Source organism: Protobothrops mucrosquamatus, unplaced genomic scaffold (genome assembly GCF_001527695.2).
Source record: "Protobothrops mucrosquamatus isolate PMUCROS unplaced genomic scaffold, P.Mucros_1.0 scaffold1482, whole genome shotgun sequence".
NCBI lineage: Eukaryota > Metazoa > Chordata > Lepidosauria > Squamata > Viperidae > Protobothrops > Protobothrops mucrosquamatus.
The window spans coordinates 503,263-523,574 of record NW_015387659.1 but is presented as its reverse complement, the minus strand read 5'-3'; the positions used below and the strand labels follow the sequence as shown (position 1 = coordinate 523,574).

Below are 20,312 nucleotides of genomic sequence, written 5' to 3'. Positions count from 1 at the left end.
CGGAACCACGAATGCGCGGCGCTCCCAGGCAGGGAAAGTCCTCGACTTACGACCGGTTGGGTAGTCCTCGACTTACGACTGGTTTAGTCCTCGACTAACGACCGGTTTAGTCCTCGACTTACGACCGGTTGGGGTCGCGGCATTAAAAAGGTTGAGAACCACTGTCATAGAGATACTGGATGAGATGTTGATGTCCTCTCTCAGTGCTTGGAGAACAACAGATTGTTGTTTTAAGATTGAGTGGATTTGGGTTTTGCAGCCTCCTGTATCTGGTGATTTACCATTTTTGGATAGGGTTGCACTGCTTGAAACAGACCCAGTTCACAATCTAGGGGCCCTTCTGAACTCATGACTCCTGCTCAAAGATCACATGACAGCCAGGGCCAGCAATGGATGGACATACATTACAGGTAACTGGAAAGTTCTTCAACAAAAAGGAAAACCAAGTGCTAAGAAAACTTAAATAAATCTGCAAAAGAATTAAAAGACCAACAAATCAGCAAATGTTTTATTTTAAATGTAAGTATTTACAAAAGCAATAGTTAGGATATTGTAATTGTAAACTTGCAAAAGGGAAAGCGAGTCATTGATTGCAACAGGCGTGCATACGTAGAAAATGAATAGTTAAGTAAATTATGCTCACCATACTTTACATCCCATCTTCAAACCAAAAACCGTCTAGAGGTAAAGACCCCCTTGAATCAAATTTCAAGTTTCATAACAATAATATACAATGCCACGTCATCTTTTGGATTTTTTTTTTCAACTTTCTTATAGCTCTGGATGCTTTTTTCCATTCTGATACTATTCAAACACTTATCTTTTTTAGATCAACCAAGATTGATTGCTACAATTATGCTTTAAAGAGTAACAGATTTATTATCTCATAAGGAACACCCCCCCTCCCGGGCATTAACTGGGACGATGAAAACTGTCTTACAAAACTCCTAAGACCAGAAAGTTAAACTTTTACCACGAAACTACTGAGCAAGGCGTTGTGACAATGCAGCAAAACCTTTTTTTAAAAAAACACACCCTCATTTGTGTCTGCCGGTGCAATCCGAAACAGCCTTAGAAATATTTTAAATCCACTGAGTAAAAAAAAGTCCAAGACTTGGAGGGACCGTCATCCATAAAAACGTTGGAAACCACAGTTCGAACGTATTTGGGTTGCAAAGGATTCGGACGACCCCAAGAGACTGTAGACAAGAGCCAACGTTTGGCTGCAGTCTCGGCGTGTTCCGTAGTTTGCAACACGTGTACAGTTCCCCCACCCCACCGGCCAGACGCTCGCATTTTGGTGAAAAGCGGAGAGGAGACCACCAACCACCGAACGAGACCACGCTCGCTGCCTCCCCCCCCCGCCCCGCCGTGCATTATCCTCCGGCCCTGGCGCGCGACGGCCCCGCCCTCCCCACCAACCCCTCCCCCTTCTTCCTCTCTTCCCTCCTCTCCCAAAGCCGACAGAAGCGGTTGGGTGGGAGGAGAAGGGAGGGGTTGGCGCTCGGCGGGCCAGACAGACGCGTCGAACGTCCAATGGGCGCGCGCTCTGCCTTCTCGAGAGGAGGAGAGGATCCAGAGGCTGTGCCCAATGAGGCGGCGGCCGGAGCGGGACTTCCTTCAGGGATCCCGCTAGAAAAAAAAAAAAAAAAAAAAAGAAGAAGAAGAAAAAAAAAAAAAGCAGCCCGGGAGCGGAGGTGACACGTAAGTGGCGGCGCTGGATGGTTGTCCAAAGCGAGGCGGAGAACCGGAGAAGAAAAGCTTCCTTTTGGGGGGGCAGTTTGGCAACAATTAAAAAAAAAAGTAACTTTAACGGGAAAGGCGCTTTGAAGCAAGTCTCCAACGGGGAGACTTGCCTTGCTTGGAAGAGTCTCGCCGGGCTCCCTTCAAAGCCATCTCTGCCAAAGCGAAGAGGGCGCTGGGAAGAGGAGCCCCTCCAGTCCCGGGGAGGGGCGGGGGGGGAGAGAACCGTCCCCTGCAGCAGCGCTGGGGTTCACCTTGAAATTCGGCAGAGTAATTGGTGAAGCAAGGACAAGCCTGCCTGGAAGACGTCCCGTTTCTTCTGAACAGCATCTCCGAGCCGTGCTGGGGACGGACGGGCTTCCTTTTGGATGCCCAGCTGAACCGGCCTCTTGGGAACTGACCCTGCCGTCCCTCCAGGCAACGCCAGATCTCGGTCTCCTGGGAACCTGCAAAGCTCTTGCAAAGCTCGCTTGCTATGACCTTGGATTCCTGGCAGTGGTTGTAGCTGGTTAAAGTTCGCACCGGGGCCTATGGCAGCAGCCGTGCCAGAACCTCCTCGTCTCTGAGAGGTCTCTTCCCTGGTTCATGTTGTGGCCTGATGCTGCTGAAGTCCTAGGGGGACATCGACTTGGATCCCACCTCAAAGGTTGGGACTATGGGAAACGGGATGTGTTCCCGAAAACAGAAGCGGATCCTGCAGTCTCTCTTGCTTCTCACCGTGGTGTTTGGCTTCATCTATGGGGCAATGCTGTACTATGAGTTGCAGAACCAGCTGAGGAAGGCTGAAGCCGTGGCCATCAAGTATCAACAGCATCAAGAGTCCCTCTCAGCACAGTTGCAAGGTAAAGTCTTCTTTGATTCGTCCTACCTTGGAGAGCTCCTACAGAAGCTCCACCTGCTTCCCACCTGATGACTTGGGCTGGGTTCTCCATTGCACCATGCAGATGCTTCACCATAGTTTGCTGATGAGCCTCAGTTGGTTAAACCAAAGACAAATAAGTTAGTGTGCTATGAGAACTTACTCCTTTTTGTGTCTCAGCAGGGGTGTTATTCTTGTGAGGTTGTTGAACCTCTGTTGAAAATAACACAAAAAAACTGTGCACAAGGAGATCTTCATAGGCTTGGTTAAAAATTAGTGTTTTCTGTCAAGTTCTAAATTGTTACTCTTCTACATTAGTAGAGTTGAGAGTGTAGTGAAATTCTGTGTAGCAGCTGTATCTCGTAGCCTTCAATAGACATAAATTCTTAATTTTGTTGTGAGTTACACAATGGCGATAAAGATATTCTATTACAGGCATGTCAAACTGCCAGCCTGCGGGCCGGATGCATCACGCCAAAACCGCACTCACCCCATTGCTGGCAATGAGGAAAAAGTCCCGATACGTCACGTGACGTCACGTGACATCGTGAGTTTGACATGCCTGTTCTACTCTATTCAGAGGTTAGGTCAATCTTTTAAAGTGTTCACCTTGTTCTTAGTTCCACTTGAAAAATGGTAATGGAATCAGTAACATCTAGAAATCCAGATTCTCTTTTAGAATCATCTTGATAACTGCCATATCTTACAATAGACAAGTCCTTAAATTATCTCTTTATTGTGTAAGAATTGCCTATGATTAGCACTAATTAGCTAACATAGTTTCTTTAACAGATAAAAGATGCTTTCAAGTTGAGCTTGACTTCTTGAGACTGTATTCATGCAGTATTCTGGCCACATAATAGAAATAATTTGCAATGCTTTCTTCTGGTTTTTTTTTTTACTTTATAGTCTAGCCATCAGCTCTAAAATTCCTAAGTTATCTCCTATTCAAGTGCCTTGTAGTACCAAGCAGTGTTGAAAAAGCATACCTTTTCTGATAAGCCAAGATAGACTAGGTGCTGCCATCTGCTGAAACTATTATAATTAAATGATGCCAAAATGCTTAATTGACAGAAGACAACATCTTCTTTTTTGCTGAGTATTCTCTTCTTATGAAAGAAGAGACTTTCTCCTGTACATTGCAGACTTTGGTGCTATCTGAGCTTGGTTGTTTGCTTGCAAGTGTTTCATTATCCAAGTGCATTACCAATGCATTCTCTCTCTCTCTCCCTCTCTCCCCGTACTTTCTGGATAATATAAATTTGACAGGAACACAAAAGTTAGTGATCTTGGAACTAGCTTGCCATAAAAAAGTGTAGAAGCTAAAATTTGCAGAAAAATGTTTAAGAGGATCCTCAGAAGAAATAGAATATATAAAATTTTTTTTGGCCAAAATCAACAGTCAAATAATGTGGGAAACAGATCAGTTTGTTTTTCATGTCATCCAATAGTGTTAAATTTAACTTTGGTTTAAAATCTATTTGATCCTTGCTGTTGTAGTTTGTGAATAATGAATTGTGGTTTGGTACGTTGTGGAATTCATTCAATAAAAAGGTAAAGGAATCCCGTGGATTTTATTTCGCTAGTCATTGCTGACCATGGGGGGCAGTGCTCATACCCATTTCAAGACTGTTGAGCCAATGCTGTCTGAAGACATTTTCCATGATCATGTGGCCAGCATGACATCACAGTGCTGTTACCTTCCCACTGAAGTGGTACCTATTTATCTATTCACATTTGCATGCTTTTAAACTGCTAGGTTAGCAAATTCAAAAAGTACAATTAAACCAAACCTGGGTTTATCATGTTTTCTGAATCCTGTCTGTATCAATGCCCTAGAGGCTACCTTCCAAATTCTGGAAAGAATTAGAGAAGTAGCATTTTGATTAGAGTTGGATTATTTTAAAGGAATCTTGTTTCTCTTGAAGTCATATGTATCAAAGCCAAAGCTGAAGTCAGATGTGCCAAAAAGCAGGGACTTTTAAATTACTTCAGAGGTTGGGGGGTTAGGTGGGCTAATAACCATCCCTTCCTCCTTTGTTTTATTGTTATGATGATCGTGGAAGGCATTGGTTAGGGTGTTTAGCAACTAGCTGCTGAGTTGCTTTATGGGCAATCTTAAGTCTGTCTGTCCGTCCGTCCGTCTGTCCGTCCATCCATCCATCTATCTATCTAGTTTGGAGGCTGCCCAACTTCAGAATTACATAGTTCTAATATACAAGTATTCTTGATAGTATTTGCAACTTGCCCCAATTGCAAGAAATTCTGAGTAGCGTATTATAACAAACAGGAATGGAAAAAAGACAAAGAAAACTTTAACAATAATATTTCAATCAAAACCAGAAGGAAATGTTTTTAATCAGCTGGGGCTCATTGAAATAAATTGATTAATTTGTTTTGGATTGTCCACAAGGGGGAGGTGACACATACTTTTGGGGACTACCATGGAAAAAGCATGTCATATTGTCTACACTCAATGTACCTCAGAAGGAGAAGAGAATCCCTGTAGGCTTTCTCTAGATGATTGAACCAGATTAGCAATCCAAGTTTGACAAGACTATAACTGATATGGCCCAGTGCTGCAGTATATAAGTCTTTAAAGTAGTGACCCATTGATTTGGTCCTGGAAATGTACAAGCACTAATGAAACAACTTCAATATAGGTGTTATTTTACCCTACAGGGATTAGTGCAGCAATAATCTGTCACATTTTGTATCAGTTGCAGCTTCCAGGTTATCTCCTAAGGTAGGCCCAAGTCTATTGCAATAGACCAGTGATGACTGAGTGTCCAAAACCTGCCCCCGCCTGCCCCCCCAGCCCGCCCGCTCTGCTCCGCCCCCTGCCCTGCCCACAGGACCACTCACCGTCTCCACAACCCGCCGCAGATCACTCAGGTGGCCCAGCAGTGCCATGGCGGCTACGCCCTCTGCCCGCGTCCCGCAGCATCATTTGCGCATGATGGGGTGTGAGGGCGGAGTCTTGTCCCCGCTGCCCGGCTGCCATGTCCTTGGCTGTGCTGTTTTGCATGGGCTACTCTCCTTCGGGAGGGCTGCTGGTGAGGAGGGGTCTGCAGGGGAGGCGGAGCTGGGGTGACGGCACATGTGCCCACAGAGAGGGCTCTGAGTGCTGCCTCTGGCACAAATAGGTTTGCCACCACTGAAATAGACTAAATGAGTGATCAAGTTATGAGTTAATAACATTTATATAATATTTTGCATTAGGGATTAATAACATATTCCTCTTCAGATGTTGTCAAGCTCCAATTTCTCTCTATTCTGGCTCACATGTTTAAAAGCAAGGGTTATTGGGAGTTGCTCCAAATATTTGGAGACTCGGATCCATTATACATAGCTGCCTGAAAATAAGGCTTGTTAAATTGAATTAGACATCTGAATAAATATGGATATATTGTTAGATTGTATAATAAATTATTGTACCATTACTTTAGAATTTGAGATTATGAGTTCAAATTAATAAATACATGTTTTAAAATTGTGAATCATCAGATATTTAGCCATTTAAAAAGAGGCATTTTAAAATAAGATTTCAATCAGATTTCCTGAAGTATTTAACCCATGTCAATCTCCTGGAAAAAATATGGTTCTAGTGATCAATTTTGCTTATTGGCTAATGACACGATGCTGTAATAAACTGTTAATGTCTAATGTGTTTGTGAGAATTAATGTTCCATGAAGCAGTGTTGAGAAGCGGAATTTGAAAGCATAATATTGGAATTTTGGAATTGGGATATTAGAATTCCCATTTAGTACTGACATAATGGATATAAACATTGATATCCCATCTTGTGAAAATCAATTGTGTTGGAGATGAATGTTGGAAATATATTTTTGGAGGTCATAACACACAGTAATTAATATTGTCAAAGCATTAATTATTAGAGCCATATCAGCATTATAGTAATTTTCAGCCTTTATTTATATGGCATAGAACTGTTTTCCCAAAAACATTGCATACAGAATCTCAATTAATTTAGTTACTTAGTAGTTCTGAAAATTATTATATCAGTTTCTATTGTAATCCAGTTAAAAAGTTAATCCATATGTTTTCATTTTTTTATATAACCATCCATAGACATATATTCTTCATAAGGATTATGTTTTCTGACTTAGTTCTAACAACCTAATTGTGTAGATTGGCAGTAGGGCATGTGCAACATTCCTGTGTCGCATCTGCAAGACCTTAAAATTAAATAAACATAATTTCAAAATTACTAGAATTCCATGAGATAATCATGTTAAGATGTTTTGGCTTTCTTAGACGAGCTCTTAAGACCAGTATAGTAAAAGGATTTTGTATGCTATTGCAGTCAATCTCCAAGATGAGATCATGAACACCTTAAAGATTTTGGGTAAATTCTTTTGGAGAGTGGATGTTGTTGTAAAAAGGACACCAAATGAAGACATGAGCTACTTTGCTGGATTTCATAAGGGCAAAGTGTTTCTAAATAAAGAATCCCAACAAAATCTCCCCACCAGTGGATGGGATGGCAACAAAGTGGGCTCTGTAAAATGCCCATCTATGTTTGTTTTGGGCTAGATTGTAAAGATACCCTGCATTAGAAGGACTGTGACTATCAAATATTTGGTGATAAATTCATATACAACTAAACTTTGAACAGAGGCTGGTATTTTGTGACTCATAATCAGAGTGATCCAAGGTTGTTCATGTACTTTTAAAATTTGCATGTTTGATAATGTTGGCTATAGTGTTCATTAGACATACAGGTACTCCTCAACGTACGACCAAGATTGAGCCCAAAATTTCTGTTGCTAAATGAGATAGCTCTTAAGTGAATTTGTCCCATTTTATGGCTTGTATTGCCACAGTTGTTAAGTGAATCACTGCAGTTATTAGTAACATGGTTGTTAAGTGAATCTGGCTGCCCCATTGATTTTGCTTGTCAGAAAGTCAGAAAAGATTATCACATGACCCCAGGACACTGCAACCATCATAAATATGAGTTAATTGCCAAACATCTGAATTTTGATCAGGTGACCATGGTCCTAAGTCTGAAAAACGGTCATAAGTCATTTTTTTCAGTGTTGTTGTAATTTCAAATAGTTCAGTTCAGCTTTAATACTGAAAGCAAACATTAGGCTCGGGATATTCTTTGAAGCACGTTCTTTGTCTTTTGTCCATATCTCTGATTGATGGGTCTTCATGTTCTATTAAATATCAAGCAAGTCTAAAGTTTGCTGTTCTTTAACAAACAGGAGCTTACCAACATCATAGGGAGAATTTTTGCCCTCTGATAATTTTACATTTTAACTAAAGATGCTGAAATTGTATCTGGGAGCATAGAAGATACATGCTCTTTCTTTGAGCAGTTGCTCTTCATTCAAGCATATGTGTATGCATGCATGTGCAAGATAATATTAAATAATCTATTATATATTTTATATATAATATATGCATTATATACTAGAACACCCCAGGTTGAAACATGCTAGTATTATTGAAAATGGGTAGACCTATACAAGCCAACCACTGTGCCCCAAGTGATAAAACAGATATTTTGGCTAGAAACTGATAATGTGGCAGATGGACCACTCTCACAGCTTGGCATGTTTATTGAACGTATTTGGATAGCAGTTGCTGAGTACGAACATCCTGTCCCCATACAAGGTTAAAATTCAACGTGTCAGCTTGCTTCTACCAATTTGTTCTTGGCAATCTGGAAAAGTACCAGTCCTTTCTCCTGATTTTTTTTTCTAGTTACAGAAAACTTTGGCAAGTTGCTATTTTTGGAGTCAACAGTGGTATTTTCATAGTAAAGTAAGCGCACAGGGCCATTGGTCAGTCAAGAGAGAAAGAGATCATGGATCACAGAGCAGTTTATTTGAGTAGATATTCACAAGATAATCTGTTAATACTTAATACATTAGGTAAAGTCTCATCCAAACTCTGTTGAATCTTCTGTTCAGACAAATAGGAGGCTAAAATTCTGGGAAGAGAGGTAGGGGGTCACTTTTCCAACTATGCTTCAATGTGTGTATGGTAGGGAAAAGATATACACATTTATATTTGTTGTTACATTTCTTCTTTGGAGTGGATGAAGCTTTGATTCACCCGCAAACGCATACCATCTGAGATTATCCAATGACTTGTAATCCAATTCAGGAATTCTGTCTTGGACTTTCTGTTGACAAAAAGTCATACAAATGTCTTTCATTTATAAATTATCAAGTAATGTTGCAGTCATCGGGTGATGAATAATGAGTTTTGTATAGTCCTCTTGCAATTCTCTGTGTTTTCTTTTGGGTTGGTTATTGCTCTTTGTCTCTTTTGTTCCCATTAATAAGTTGAGGATAATGAGGATTGTGGAGCAGGGAGAGAAGGTAGCAGGAATGTTTTAAGCACAAACATCTGTTCTGGATGACAGAACAAAAACCAAGGGTGTATTCTGCTATGCCCGTGGAAAGTTCAGTGGGAGCGGAATGCTATCTACCATTGAGAAAACTTGGGTTACAATGAATTAGATGCTTTTTTTTCAGTTTGGAATCAAACTAAAATAATAACTGGTTATGTGTGTGCCAACATGTTGGTTTATTTTTAGAAACGTCGGGGACTATTGTTCATGGCTGGCTGTTGTATATTTATTTGTACAGCTGCTTCCTAGTTAGCATTTCTGGGGCTTAGTTCATTCATAGTGCTAAATCATGAATGGTTTTTATCATGGTTTATTAAAATGACCACACTGTTCAGTTCACAATACAGCTTGTTCGCAACTTATGACCACAATTGTAACCAGATTTTTCATTGTTTAGTGCAGGGGTCTGCAACCTTAAACACTCAAAGAGCCACTTGGACCTGTTTCCCAGAGAAAAGAAAACACTGGGGTGGGGACCTTGATTGAAGAGTTTAATTAAAAAGAAATAGAGGCTGCTGTGCATGAGTTTTCTCTCCCCCCCTCTTTCTCTTTCCCTCTCTCCCTCTCTTTCCTCTCCCTCTCTCTCTCTTTCCTCTCCCTCTCCCTCTCTCTCTCTTTCCTCTCCCCCCTCTCTCTCCCTCTCTCTTTCTGTCTTTCTTTCCTCTCCCTCTCTCTCTTTCTCTCTTTCTCTTTCCTCTCTCTTTCTTTCCTCTCTCTCTCTCTCCCTCTCTTTCTCTCTCTCTTTCCTCCCTCTCTCTCCCTCTCTCTTTCTTGCTCTCTCTCTTTCCCTCCCCCTCTCTCTCTCTCTTTTTCTCTCTCCCTTTCTCTCCCTTTCTCTCCCTCTCCCTCTCTCTCCCTCTCTCTCTTTCCTCTCCCTCTCTCATTTCTCTCTCTCCACTCTCTCTCTCCCTCTCCCTCTCTTTCCTCTCCCTCTCTCTTTCTCTTTCTTTCTTCTCCCTCTCCCTCTTTCTCTCTCTCCCTCTCTTTCCTCTCCCTCTCCCCCCCTCTTTTTCTCTCTCTTTCCTCTACCCCTCTCCCCCTCTCTTTTTTCTCTTTCCCTCTCTCCCTCTCTCTGTCACTCTCTCTCTCTTTCCCCCCTCCCTCTCTCCGATCTTCTGCTCACCTAGCAAACTGGCTTCAGGCTTTTCTCCAACAAGCTGACACACATTATTGGGCTGGCTCTCTCCTGCCCTTCCTGCTTCCTGCAGAGATGCAGCAAAGGGAGGAGCCCTGCCCAATAAGCTTGTCAACTCGTCGGAACACTCTCTTTTTTACACTTACAGAGAGAGAGAGAGAGAGAGAGAGAGAGAGAGACAGAGAGAGAGAGAGAGAGAGAGAGAAGGGAATCGCAAGTGCCTCTCTCTGTCTCTGCCTCTCTCTCTGCAAATGGCAGAGGAGGCTGGGAGCCGCAGGAGAAGGCTTAGAGAGCCACATGCGGCTCTGGAGCCGCGGGTTGCCGATCCGTGATTTAGTGAATCATTGGGTCTTAAAGCAAATACAGCTTCCCCCATTGACTTTGCTTATCAGAAGTCACCTGGGAAGGTCACAAATGGTGATCACATGGCCCCAGGACTCTGCAACCATTGTAATACATGCCAGTTGCCCAGCACCCACATTTTAATCACATGACTGTGGGGAAGCTATGATAGTATAAGTGTGAGGACCAGTCTTAGATCTTTTTTCAGTGCTGTTATAACTTCAAATGGCTGCTAAATGAATGATTGTAAGTTGAGAATCATCTGTAACCATATGCTATTTTATGAATGATGATACAGGTAGTCCTCAAGTTACAACCACAAATGAGCCCAACATTTATGTTGCTAAGTGAAAAATTTGTTAAGCGAGTTTGCCCCATTTTATGACTTTTCTTGCCATAGTTGTTAAGTGAATCATTGCATTTGTTAAGTGAATATGGGTGCCCCATTGATTTTGCTTGTCCGAAGGCCTCAAAAGGGGATCACATGACTCCAAGACACTTCAGCGATCATAAATATGAACTTTTTGTGGACTTCAGTGGAATTAAGATAATAACTGTTAAGCATTCCATGCAAGATTGTGATTAAAAAAAGGCCCTCTATAAATAGTTACCTATGTTTTTTTCCAGTCTGACTTTACCAGTTGTTCTTTTATGAAATGGATACTGATGTAATTTTGGAGCACTGGAATGTTAGCTCAGCATGCTACACTGCTTTAAATAGGAAACACTCCTATTTAAGTCCTTGGTCTCAAGGAAGAATTTAAAAAAAAATGCCTGCCCAGACTAGCTAAAATAAATATGATAGCATGTAAGGTCTAGACAATTACCACACCATGTTTCAAATAAAATCAGCCAGCTAATATTAAACTGGCTTTAACATCTACCTAAAAATAAGACTGGAGGAAAGTTGGAGGTTGTCTTTAAGTCTCAGCCTCTGAAAACAGAAACATTTATAAATAAAGGTTTAGTTTAGTGAATCAGCATCTTAAAATTATACTGTGATGTCCCTTAATGTTTTTCAATTTATATTTGTTGCATCTGAAAGTCTCCAACAGTAAAATAACCTTTTGCATTACATTAGACAGATTCTTTTGTCTGGTGTATTTGTACACAAACTAATGCATAATAGTCTGTTTGCAGTAGACCTGTTCATGGAAGGCTGACCTAAAGTCTGAAATCTATAATGGCATCAGTACATGCAGAAAATAGTTTAACATCATAAATAAATTTTAAAACTCTATGTATACTTAACAATAGTAGCTTAACAGGAGTAACTTGTTTATTTTATTTTCTTCAATATACTTTGTATGTTTTTAATTAAGCAAGTACTAATGGGGGTTAAGAAGAGTTAAAACATAAATTAACATTAATCCAGTCTGGCTATAAAATCATTTCTATGATTCTTTCTGAGCAGCATGGAGTAAAACTGCTGACAAGGCCTGACCTAAAGAAATGTGCAATGCAAAGAAGATTGTGCACTTGATATGGAAAGTCCAGCTCTCACTGTTTCTTCCTTTGGGATCAAGATACTCTGCAGAAAAGAACATATTTTGGAATTAGAATTAGAAATAACAAGCATAAGCTCAACTGGTACCTGGTGACTTAAATGTAAGGAGAAACCTCTTGAAAGCCAGAACTGTACAACAGTGTACTTATGGTGTACTTATGGAAGGTGTGGAACAGTGTACTTATGGAAGGTGTGCTCTGGAAATGTTTAAGAAGATGCTGAACCACCATCTTTCATGGATGGTTGAAATGGTTTTCCTGCAGTTTATACAGTATTGGACTAAGGTGATCTTTTCCTACTAATTCTACAATCAGTGGAAAGTTATCGCTCATAGTTAAACTCTACAGAAGAGACAAGTAGTTATTTATTGACTGTGTAATAAGTACTAGCTGCCACCATAAGCATGACTAATTACAAAACATTCAATTCCAACAGAGCAAATTGTTAAGATTACTCCCTGATGTGTCTTACAGAGCAGGAATGACGTTTTTTATTTGCTTTATTGTTTACAAGAATATGTTAAATCAGACATCAAAAGCAATATGTCTGCTCTACGGACTATGGAATAAAGAAAGGCAGATGCTATACACTTGAATCAGTTTCAAATTATTTCACAGCAAATTGGGAAATTAGAGAAGAAGTGGAGGGATACCAATACTTTTGGATGCATCTGTATATTGTGTAGATGTGTTATTTCAGAAACAAGCCATCTTTTAAAGCCAGGGGACGATTCTGTAATGGATATTGCTACCAGATTTGAGATACAATAATCTACACAACTCTGAAGTGGCAGCAAAACATTTCAGAGAAAGTTGAATCTATAGTTGCCTGGATGTTTGCAGCTCATGTTTGGTAACCCTGATCGTGGAAGATGTCGTGAAACAGCTGTTATAAGTAGGATTTTCCTATTTCCAGATGGCTGCTAAAAGGAATGAGAGACTAGGAGTAAAACTTCAAGTTACAATGACACAAACTGAAGAGTTGATTTTTGTGATTTTTATAAATGATCCTGGAGCATGGAGCAAGTGTCAGAGGACTGGAAAAGAGTTGCTGTGGTTCCAGTTTTCAAAAAAGGGGAAAAATAAATAAAACCAGGAACTACAGACCAATCAGATTGACATCAATACATGGGAAAATCCTAGAAAAGATAATCTCTTGAAATCTCCTGATGTGCAAGGAACTAAAATGAATGTCCATTTCACTGAATATTCTCCCAAGAGAAGATGAAATTTGTCCCAACAGTTTTTAAGATGAGGCTTAAATGATAGTCTTTTCATAGTCTTGATTCCACATATCTCAATTTAAATGAAATTGGAAGTTATAGTTATAGTTATCTTTGGCTTATTCTTTTCTTCACACAAGAGCAGAGCGAAGTGGAAATAAATATGTAGTAATGTCGTGAGCTTACTGTGCTGCTTATTTTTAAAAACCAAAAGTTAATGAACTTATGCAGTCAGCACTGACATTTAAGCCTTCAGTAGGATGCTATTTTAATAGTGCTGTACAGAAAAACTCTCCTTTAAAAAAAAGAGTCTATGTTTTTTCTTAATTAAAAAGGATCTCCTTTTGACATTTGTTTCAAAGAAAATGTAAATTTTGCTAAAATTCTCCTAGATGGATTGTGGTATTCTTGTGCTTGGTTTAATGAAAAACTAGCTATAGTGCAAATTATGAATGTCCTATCTATCTCTCCAGAAACCTATAACCGCACTAAATTTCCATGCTTCAGTTAAATAAGGGGAAGTAGTGGTGAGCAACTCTTATTCTTTGGAAAGTGCAGTTTGTCAGTGTGCCTTGGAGTAATGGCAAATAGAGGAATAAAAAAAAACCTATTTAAGTATCTTCCCATCTTCATTAAAAATGCTAAAAGAATTTAATAGAAACTCTCAGCTCTGTGGGAGAAAAAAACTTCTTTCATTTGAGAAGACTTTTGAACAATTCCCCACCAATCTCTATCCTGTAATGGATAAAGTACCACACTCCAGGGCTAGACTTTGTCTTTTTAAACTTGCATTCAGGGCCTCAGAAGACCGAATAAACTTGTGCTTTTCATCTGTTTATAATTTTAAACATTTAAGTTAAATTGAAAAGTGAAAAGTGACCCTCCTTGATGTTTTCACATGTCTTTTGTATTGTGATTAATTCAGCAAAAACACTTCATGTGAAGATTTGAATCATAGATGACAGGGAGATAAGGAGAACGAGAGAGAGAGAGAGAGAGAGAGAGAGAGAGAGAGAGAGAGAGAGAGAGAGAGAGGTAGGTGGATAGATAGATAGACAGACAGACATTTTATGGAGAGAGGTATTAGATCTGCCAATCAAGGTTCTTGATTTTCTTTGCTTTTATTTGTTTGTAGTCATAAGGGGTTTTTTTGCCTCCCCTTTTATCTTGCAATTAAACTTGCATTAAGGAAGTAACTGTAACAGCTTTTAGGTAGGAGCAACCACATCTTTCTTGAGGTTTTGTCTTTGTCACTAATCTTTTGCAAATTTGAGATTCCGTAAGATCCTCAAGACCAGGCTCTGTGGCCAGGCCTGAGGCTCCCAAGGAATTGGAGACTTGGCTTGATGATTGCACTGTTGAGGAGGACATTTCTTATTCTCCCTCCATTTTGATTTTTTTTTTTTTTGGTTTTTAGGTTATTTATTACTAGGGTTTTTTATATTTGTATTTGCTGTTCTTATATTTTTTTTAACTATTGTGCACTGTCCAGAGTCACCTCGGTGAGATGGATGGCTATATAAATTTGATAAATAAAACATTTTTAAAAAATCACTTTTGTGTCTCACCAGAAAAGTTGTATTTCTGAACAGATTGCCTAGATCTAGACATACTTCTAAAATACACTTGCTAAGATACAGTCAACCAATCGATCCTACTTTACTTGTCCAAAGATGTTCTTTCCAATGCTACAATCTCCTAGAAACCTTGTACCTTGTACCTCAACGAAACTACTTGGACTCCATTTTCTTGAAAGCAGTCAACGAAGGCTTAATCAGAGCTAAATTAAAACCTGTTCGCTTCAGGGCTATTTGGTAATGATAAATCTTATGAGATCATATTTGTGTTCCCTGTTTGCCAGACTGTTTTCAACCTGTTCACTTCAGGGTCACTAGGTAATGATAAATCTTATTAGATCATATTTGTGTTCAGTGTTTGCCAGCTTGTTTTCCTTGGAAAGGTTACAAGCAGGGTAGGAGTTTTACACACACACACACACACACACACACACACACACACACACACACACACACACTACCCACCAGTACTTCATACATTGAATTATTCATCTGTGAATTTCATTAGCACAAGACATGCTGATGTCCAGTAACTAGGATTGTTTTAAAGAGACATTAGCTAATTTCGTGGAGGACAGACCTTAGTCTTAGAGGCTTATGTGCCTCTAAACTATATAACTCAAAATTCCAGTTGTGGGAAGCGGTGATGAAAAGAAAATATATCTCCATGTTCACTTTCAAGTATGCCAGAAGCCATGAGATAGAAAGAAAAAAAATGCTGGGTTAAGATGGTTGTTACCCTAACCCAGGGGTAGGCAACCTTGGCTCTTTTATGACTCATGGACTTCAACTCCCAGAATTCAGGAATTCTGGGAGTTGAAGTCCATGAGTCATAAAAGAGCCGAGGTTGCCTACCCCTGCCCTAACCCTAATCTAGCAGGACTGTTCTTATGAGGCAGATAGTTGGTTCAGTATTAGGTCTGCTTTCAGAAAAGAGTTTTTTATCCCTATGTGGAGATGTTGGGGACTTAGTCTGAGATTTTCAGTATCTAAGACATGTGGTTCACTAAACAGCATAGTGCCTTCTTTTAAAGAGACCCCTTGTTTGTTTCCCATAGGATCCCCAATAGATCTAGCCTTCTTGCATTTTCCTTATTTTTATTTATTTTCTTCTAAAAGCCATATAATTTTGAATGTCATTTCATTAAATTTATATGGAATAGTAAATTAAATCTTATTTATCCCATGTAGTTTGATATCTTATTTTCAGATGGCAATGTAATTATGGAAATCTACAGCAGGCAAGTTCCTAATAGCGTCCTTTCGGCTGAACAACTTGGCCATGCCTTGTGGCAGGGAGAAAGGAGAATGTGAAAGGGATGAATAAGCTCTTGGTTTTCCGGAGCTCCTTTTGCCAAGTGGAAAAATTTTGGGGAAACAGAGATTCTGTTTTTATAGATGGCCTGTTTGTTCTGTTCTGTTTTTGTGGGGGGGTTTTGAGCATATACACTAGTAGATACATCTACCTAACACTGACTTTAGAAGTGTTTTTTCTCAAGCAAAATCCATAAGGATTTCAGGATTTACCCTAAAACATATTTTTAAAAGGTTCGATCTATATAGCACTCTGTGAAGTCTGTAGTGATCTAATGAGCTGTACATGCAAAGAGGTTAATGCAGCATTATTGTATTTTGTGCTGTACTCAGACTAAATGTCCTTTTTGAATACATCATTAGTTTGTTAGGTGGCAGGGAGAATTAGAAGGGATTTTTGATAGATGACAGCTAAGAAAGAAGCTTTTCATTCTCCGGTAAAACTTTTCTATTGAAATCACCAGTAAAACGAAAATCAAAAATATGATAATAAAGTACAGTTATATGTCAAAATTTGGAAACATTCCAAGAAGCTTAGCTCATTATAAATATGTCAGAGATTTTGTAGTATTTCATAAACTGTACAAAGAGAGAATCTGGTGCAATATAACTTTGTGCTCCTACAAATTTGCCTAGAATATAAACATGAAACCAACAGAAGGAGATTTAAAAATCTGTGAATTTATTTTTTTTGCCCCTTCTGAATTTTTCACTGAATGTTATTAGAGCTTCATGTTAGTTCATCTATAAATAGAATCTAAGTGAATAAATGACACCAAAGTTGAAGCAAACATTTGTCCAACATGTAACGTGCCTGTTTGAAAGCATAAGTAATTATAGTTGCACCATATTTACCTGCAACAACTTTAACTGAAGATTTCCTGTAACTGCTGAACAGTATTTCAGAACACTGTGTAGAAATTCTGGCCCCCTTTTCAGTGGCAAACAGCTTCAAACCAGTAATATTTTAAGTTTTTCTAAAATGAATTGTTCATTTCAGATCCTGTTCAACATTTCAATGGCTTTTAGGTGTGGATTTGGGTTTGATTATTCTAAAACATTTAATTTACTTTTCATTTACTCTGTTTAGATTTGCTTGTACATTCAGGATATATCACCCACTTAAAGACTGTTTGTGTAAAAATGAAAAAAATCAACTTGTGGTTTATGGTTTTGGTGATTAGATAAGATATAGGAAGAAGAAGAATAGGATACTTTAGAAAGAGAGATTAAATATATATATGTACTTATAACTGCTATGAAGTATATTGGAAGCATATTGTCCTAAATCACTTCTATTCCTCTTTAACTGGATTGTTGAATGCTCAGAATTATATGTATGGCTTTGTATGGTTTTCAGACTGATAGCCATCAACGACTTGCTTGCAGAGGCTTTCAAATATTTTGTTTGAGTAGAAGGATATGGTGTGACTCTAAAAATCTGCATGGTCAGAACTTCACTGTGATAAGTCAAAGTCTTGTGATATATGTAGGATGGGGCTAGCCCAAAACAGTTCTGATCATTTAATGAAATACTAAAGCCCCTGACCCTAATAATTGAATTTAATTGAATTGACCTGAACTAGGTAATTATTTGGCATCTCCCAATAGTCAAAAGTATATAACTAACATAAATGAAACAGGCACCAAACTTTGACGTTATTTGTTCATTCAGTCCCTTCAGTACCCCATGAAGTTATGATAACATTTGTCCATATCTAGGTTTATGCTATTAATATTTTTCATCAATATGACTTTTTTCATGATGCAGTTGAAAATTTCCATGTGGCATTGAAGAGTCTTTAGCTGAAAGTTCAGAACTCTGAACTGAGTGAATTGTTTTGACTCTGAAATTATATTAATTTACGTAAAGAAATAGAATTGTAGAAGCATGACAGACTCCATTCCTTTTAGCCTTTATCTCTTTAGTAAGAACGATTTGCGGATTTAAACCTCTGCAAGGGAAATTAGTAGTTTTCATAAAACTAGTAGTGATATCCTGTTTCTCCGGTTCTTCTGCACTACCTGCAATTACATAATTTCATTGAAGTCATATGGAAAATTTGAACGAAGTAGAATCATCTACAACAGATAGTTTGCAACAGAACAAAGCAAACAGAGCAGGAACCATATGATAATTCAGTATCTTAAGGGTGTTGTCCAGAGAACACTCTGTTTTCTCTAGGAATGTAAAGAATGTTTCAAATTCTGACAATTTCAAATTTCACATACTCTCTTTTGAGCTCAGTACATCTTATTTTAAGTTCGAAATAGCTGGACTGAATACAGGACGGTGTTTCAAATGCAAGGCAAACTTTTCCAAGCTTTGAGCGCCAAACATTTCTACTTCAAATTTCAACAGTCTCAATGACAGCTCATTTCAGAACTGAAACAAAAGTTCTGCTCTCAAACAGGATATTTCAAATTCAGAATCTCTTTTTTCCAGTCTAGGATTCTTGAGCTGGACTCGGTGTTCAACTCTCATGAACTATATACATCCTATTAACTCAAGAACTCAAAAACTAAGTTAAAAAAATGTGAGAAGTCATTGTTAGGGGATGCCAGGTAGACTTCCCCGTCTAGCTTTCTAGATCTGAAACCTTCTCCCTTGCAAATATCCACTTGACTTCATTTACAGGGCCCCAAACCAAAGCTTGGCAGTAGGAGAACAATAGGATGATGCATTTATCCAGATATTCAGCCTTTTGGAATTATAAAGATCTGTATCAAGTTTTTGATTAGGGCTTGGAAATGAATTGGCAGCCAGTACGATTAAGATATTTGCCAGACCATATCAGTAGTTCTGAATGTAAAGCTAGTCTATGAACCTGTTTTGGATAGGTGCACACATTGTGCTGAGCTGGTTTGTTTTAAGGACAGTCTATACAGTAGAACAATCTATTGTGACCTGATTTCCAGATAACACTGGGCCATGAACCATGATTTATAAACTACAGTGACTGGGTCCATATATCATACTAACTTGAAATTGAATAACATGCATTACGTTTTGAAGTGATGTGTCAATCACTCTGGTACTCCCATCCCAGGAGCAGTAGCATTGCAACACCGAGACACTCATTTTTTATCATATGTTATGACATTACATACATGATGCAGCCTATGGACACCTCTGCCTAATAGTGATGAAGGTGATGTTACAAATACTGGCTCCATTATGCCCATAACTTGCACTCAAAACATATCTAGAAGGCTTAATGCAAAACTAAGAAGGATACAAAATGTTCTGAGTTTGAACCCTTTATCCAGGGTTCCAAGTTGCACTAAGCAATTCTAAACTTATCTGTAAGTGCCTTTTGTCATTATGTTCTTTACAGGGAAGTCTGGAAGTTGAGAGATCTGGAGTATGGGTAGAACAGTGGTTCTCAACCTGTGGGTCGGGACCCCATTTGGGGTCGATCGACCATTTCATGGGGGTCGCCAAGCAAGGCTGTCCGCCATTTTTTTTGTCCGCCATTTTTTTCTGCCATTTTTCCCCCTTTTCCGGCGGGTGCCTTACCTCCCTTGGGCTAGGCCAGCTGGTGGTCGGCCTGCTCGGTCTCTGCCGCTTTCCAGCTATGCCTCGGCCGGCGCAGGGGGCGGAACCACACATGCGCGGCGCTCCCGGGCAGGGAAAGTCCTTGACTTACGACCGGTTGGGTAGCCCTCGACTTACGACCGGTTTAGTCCTCGACTTACGACCGGTTTAGTCCTCGACTTACGACCGGTTTAGTCCTTGACTTACGACCGGTTGGGGTCGTGGCATTAAAAAGGTTGAGAACCACTGGGGTAGAACAAAACTTGTTGCTTCACACACATTCCCCAGCTTCCCTAGCTCCCCACCCTTACCCCTTTGGTGCTTGCCATACTTTTCTGAAAAGAACGTTTGAACTAAGGCTGTGAGTTCAGACTCTTGGATACGAAGGATAATCTTTGTTCTTTTTCAGCATGGTGAGAGATTTCTGTATGTGCATGTGTGTACACACATATATACATGAACAATAAGGGTGTGAAAACATTGGAATTTGAAATGCTGGAAGTCCAAATCAGTTGTTTGGAGGGTGTGTTTTGTTTCACATTTGAAATGTTCTCCGTACAGCAAACAAGCAAATATAATTGGTACCGCTGCTAGAGAACTGAATTTCATTATATAATAATAATAATAATAATAATAATAATAATAATAATAATAATAATAATAATAATAATAATAATAATAAT

At 39.3% G+C, this 20,312-nt stretch overlaps 1 protein-coding gene across 1 annotated transcript in view; it reads left to right on the top strand.

Annotated features, from left to right (window-relative positions):
- Window positions 1–1,971: 1,971 nt before the first annotated feature.
- GOLIM4 (golgi integral membrane protein 4) overlaps window positions 1,972–20,312 on the top strand; it is a 59,879-nt gene continuing 41,538 nt past the window's right edge. Inside the window, exon 1 of the mRNA XM_015822164.1 lies at window positions 1,972–2,585. Coding sequence (XP_015677650.1) covers window positions 2,399–2,585 — 187 coding nt within the window. The 5' untranslated portion in view covers window positions 1,972–2,398. The remainder of the gene's footprint in view (window positions 2,586–20,312) is intronic.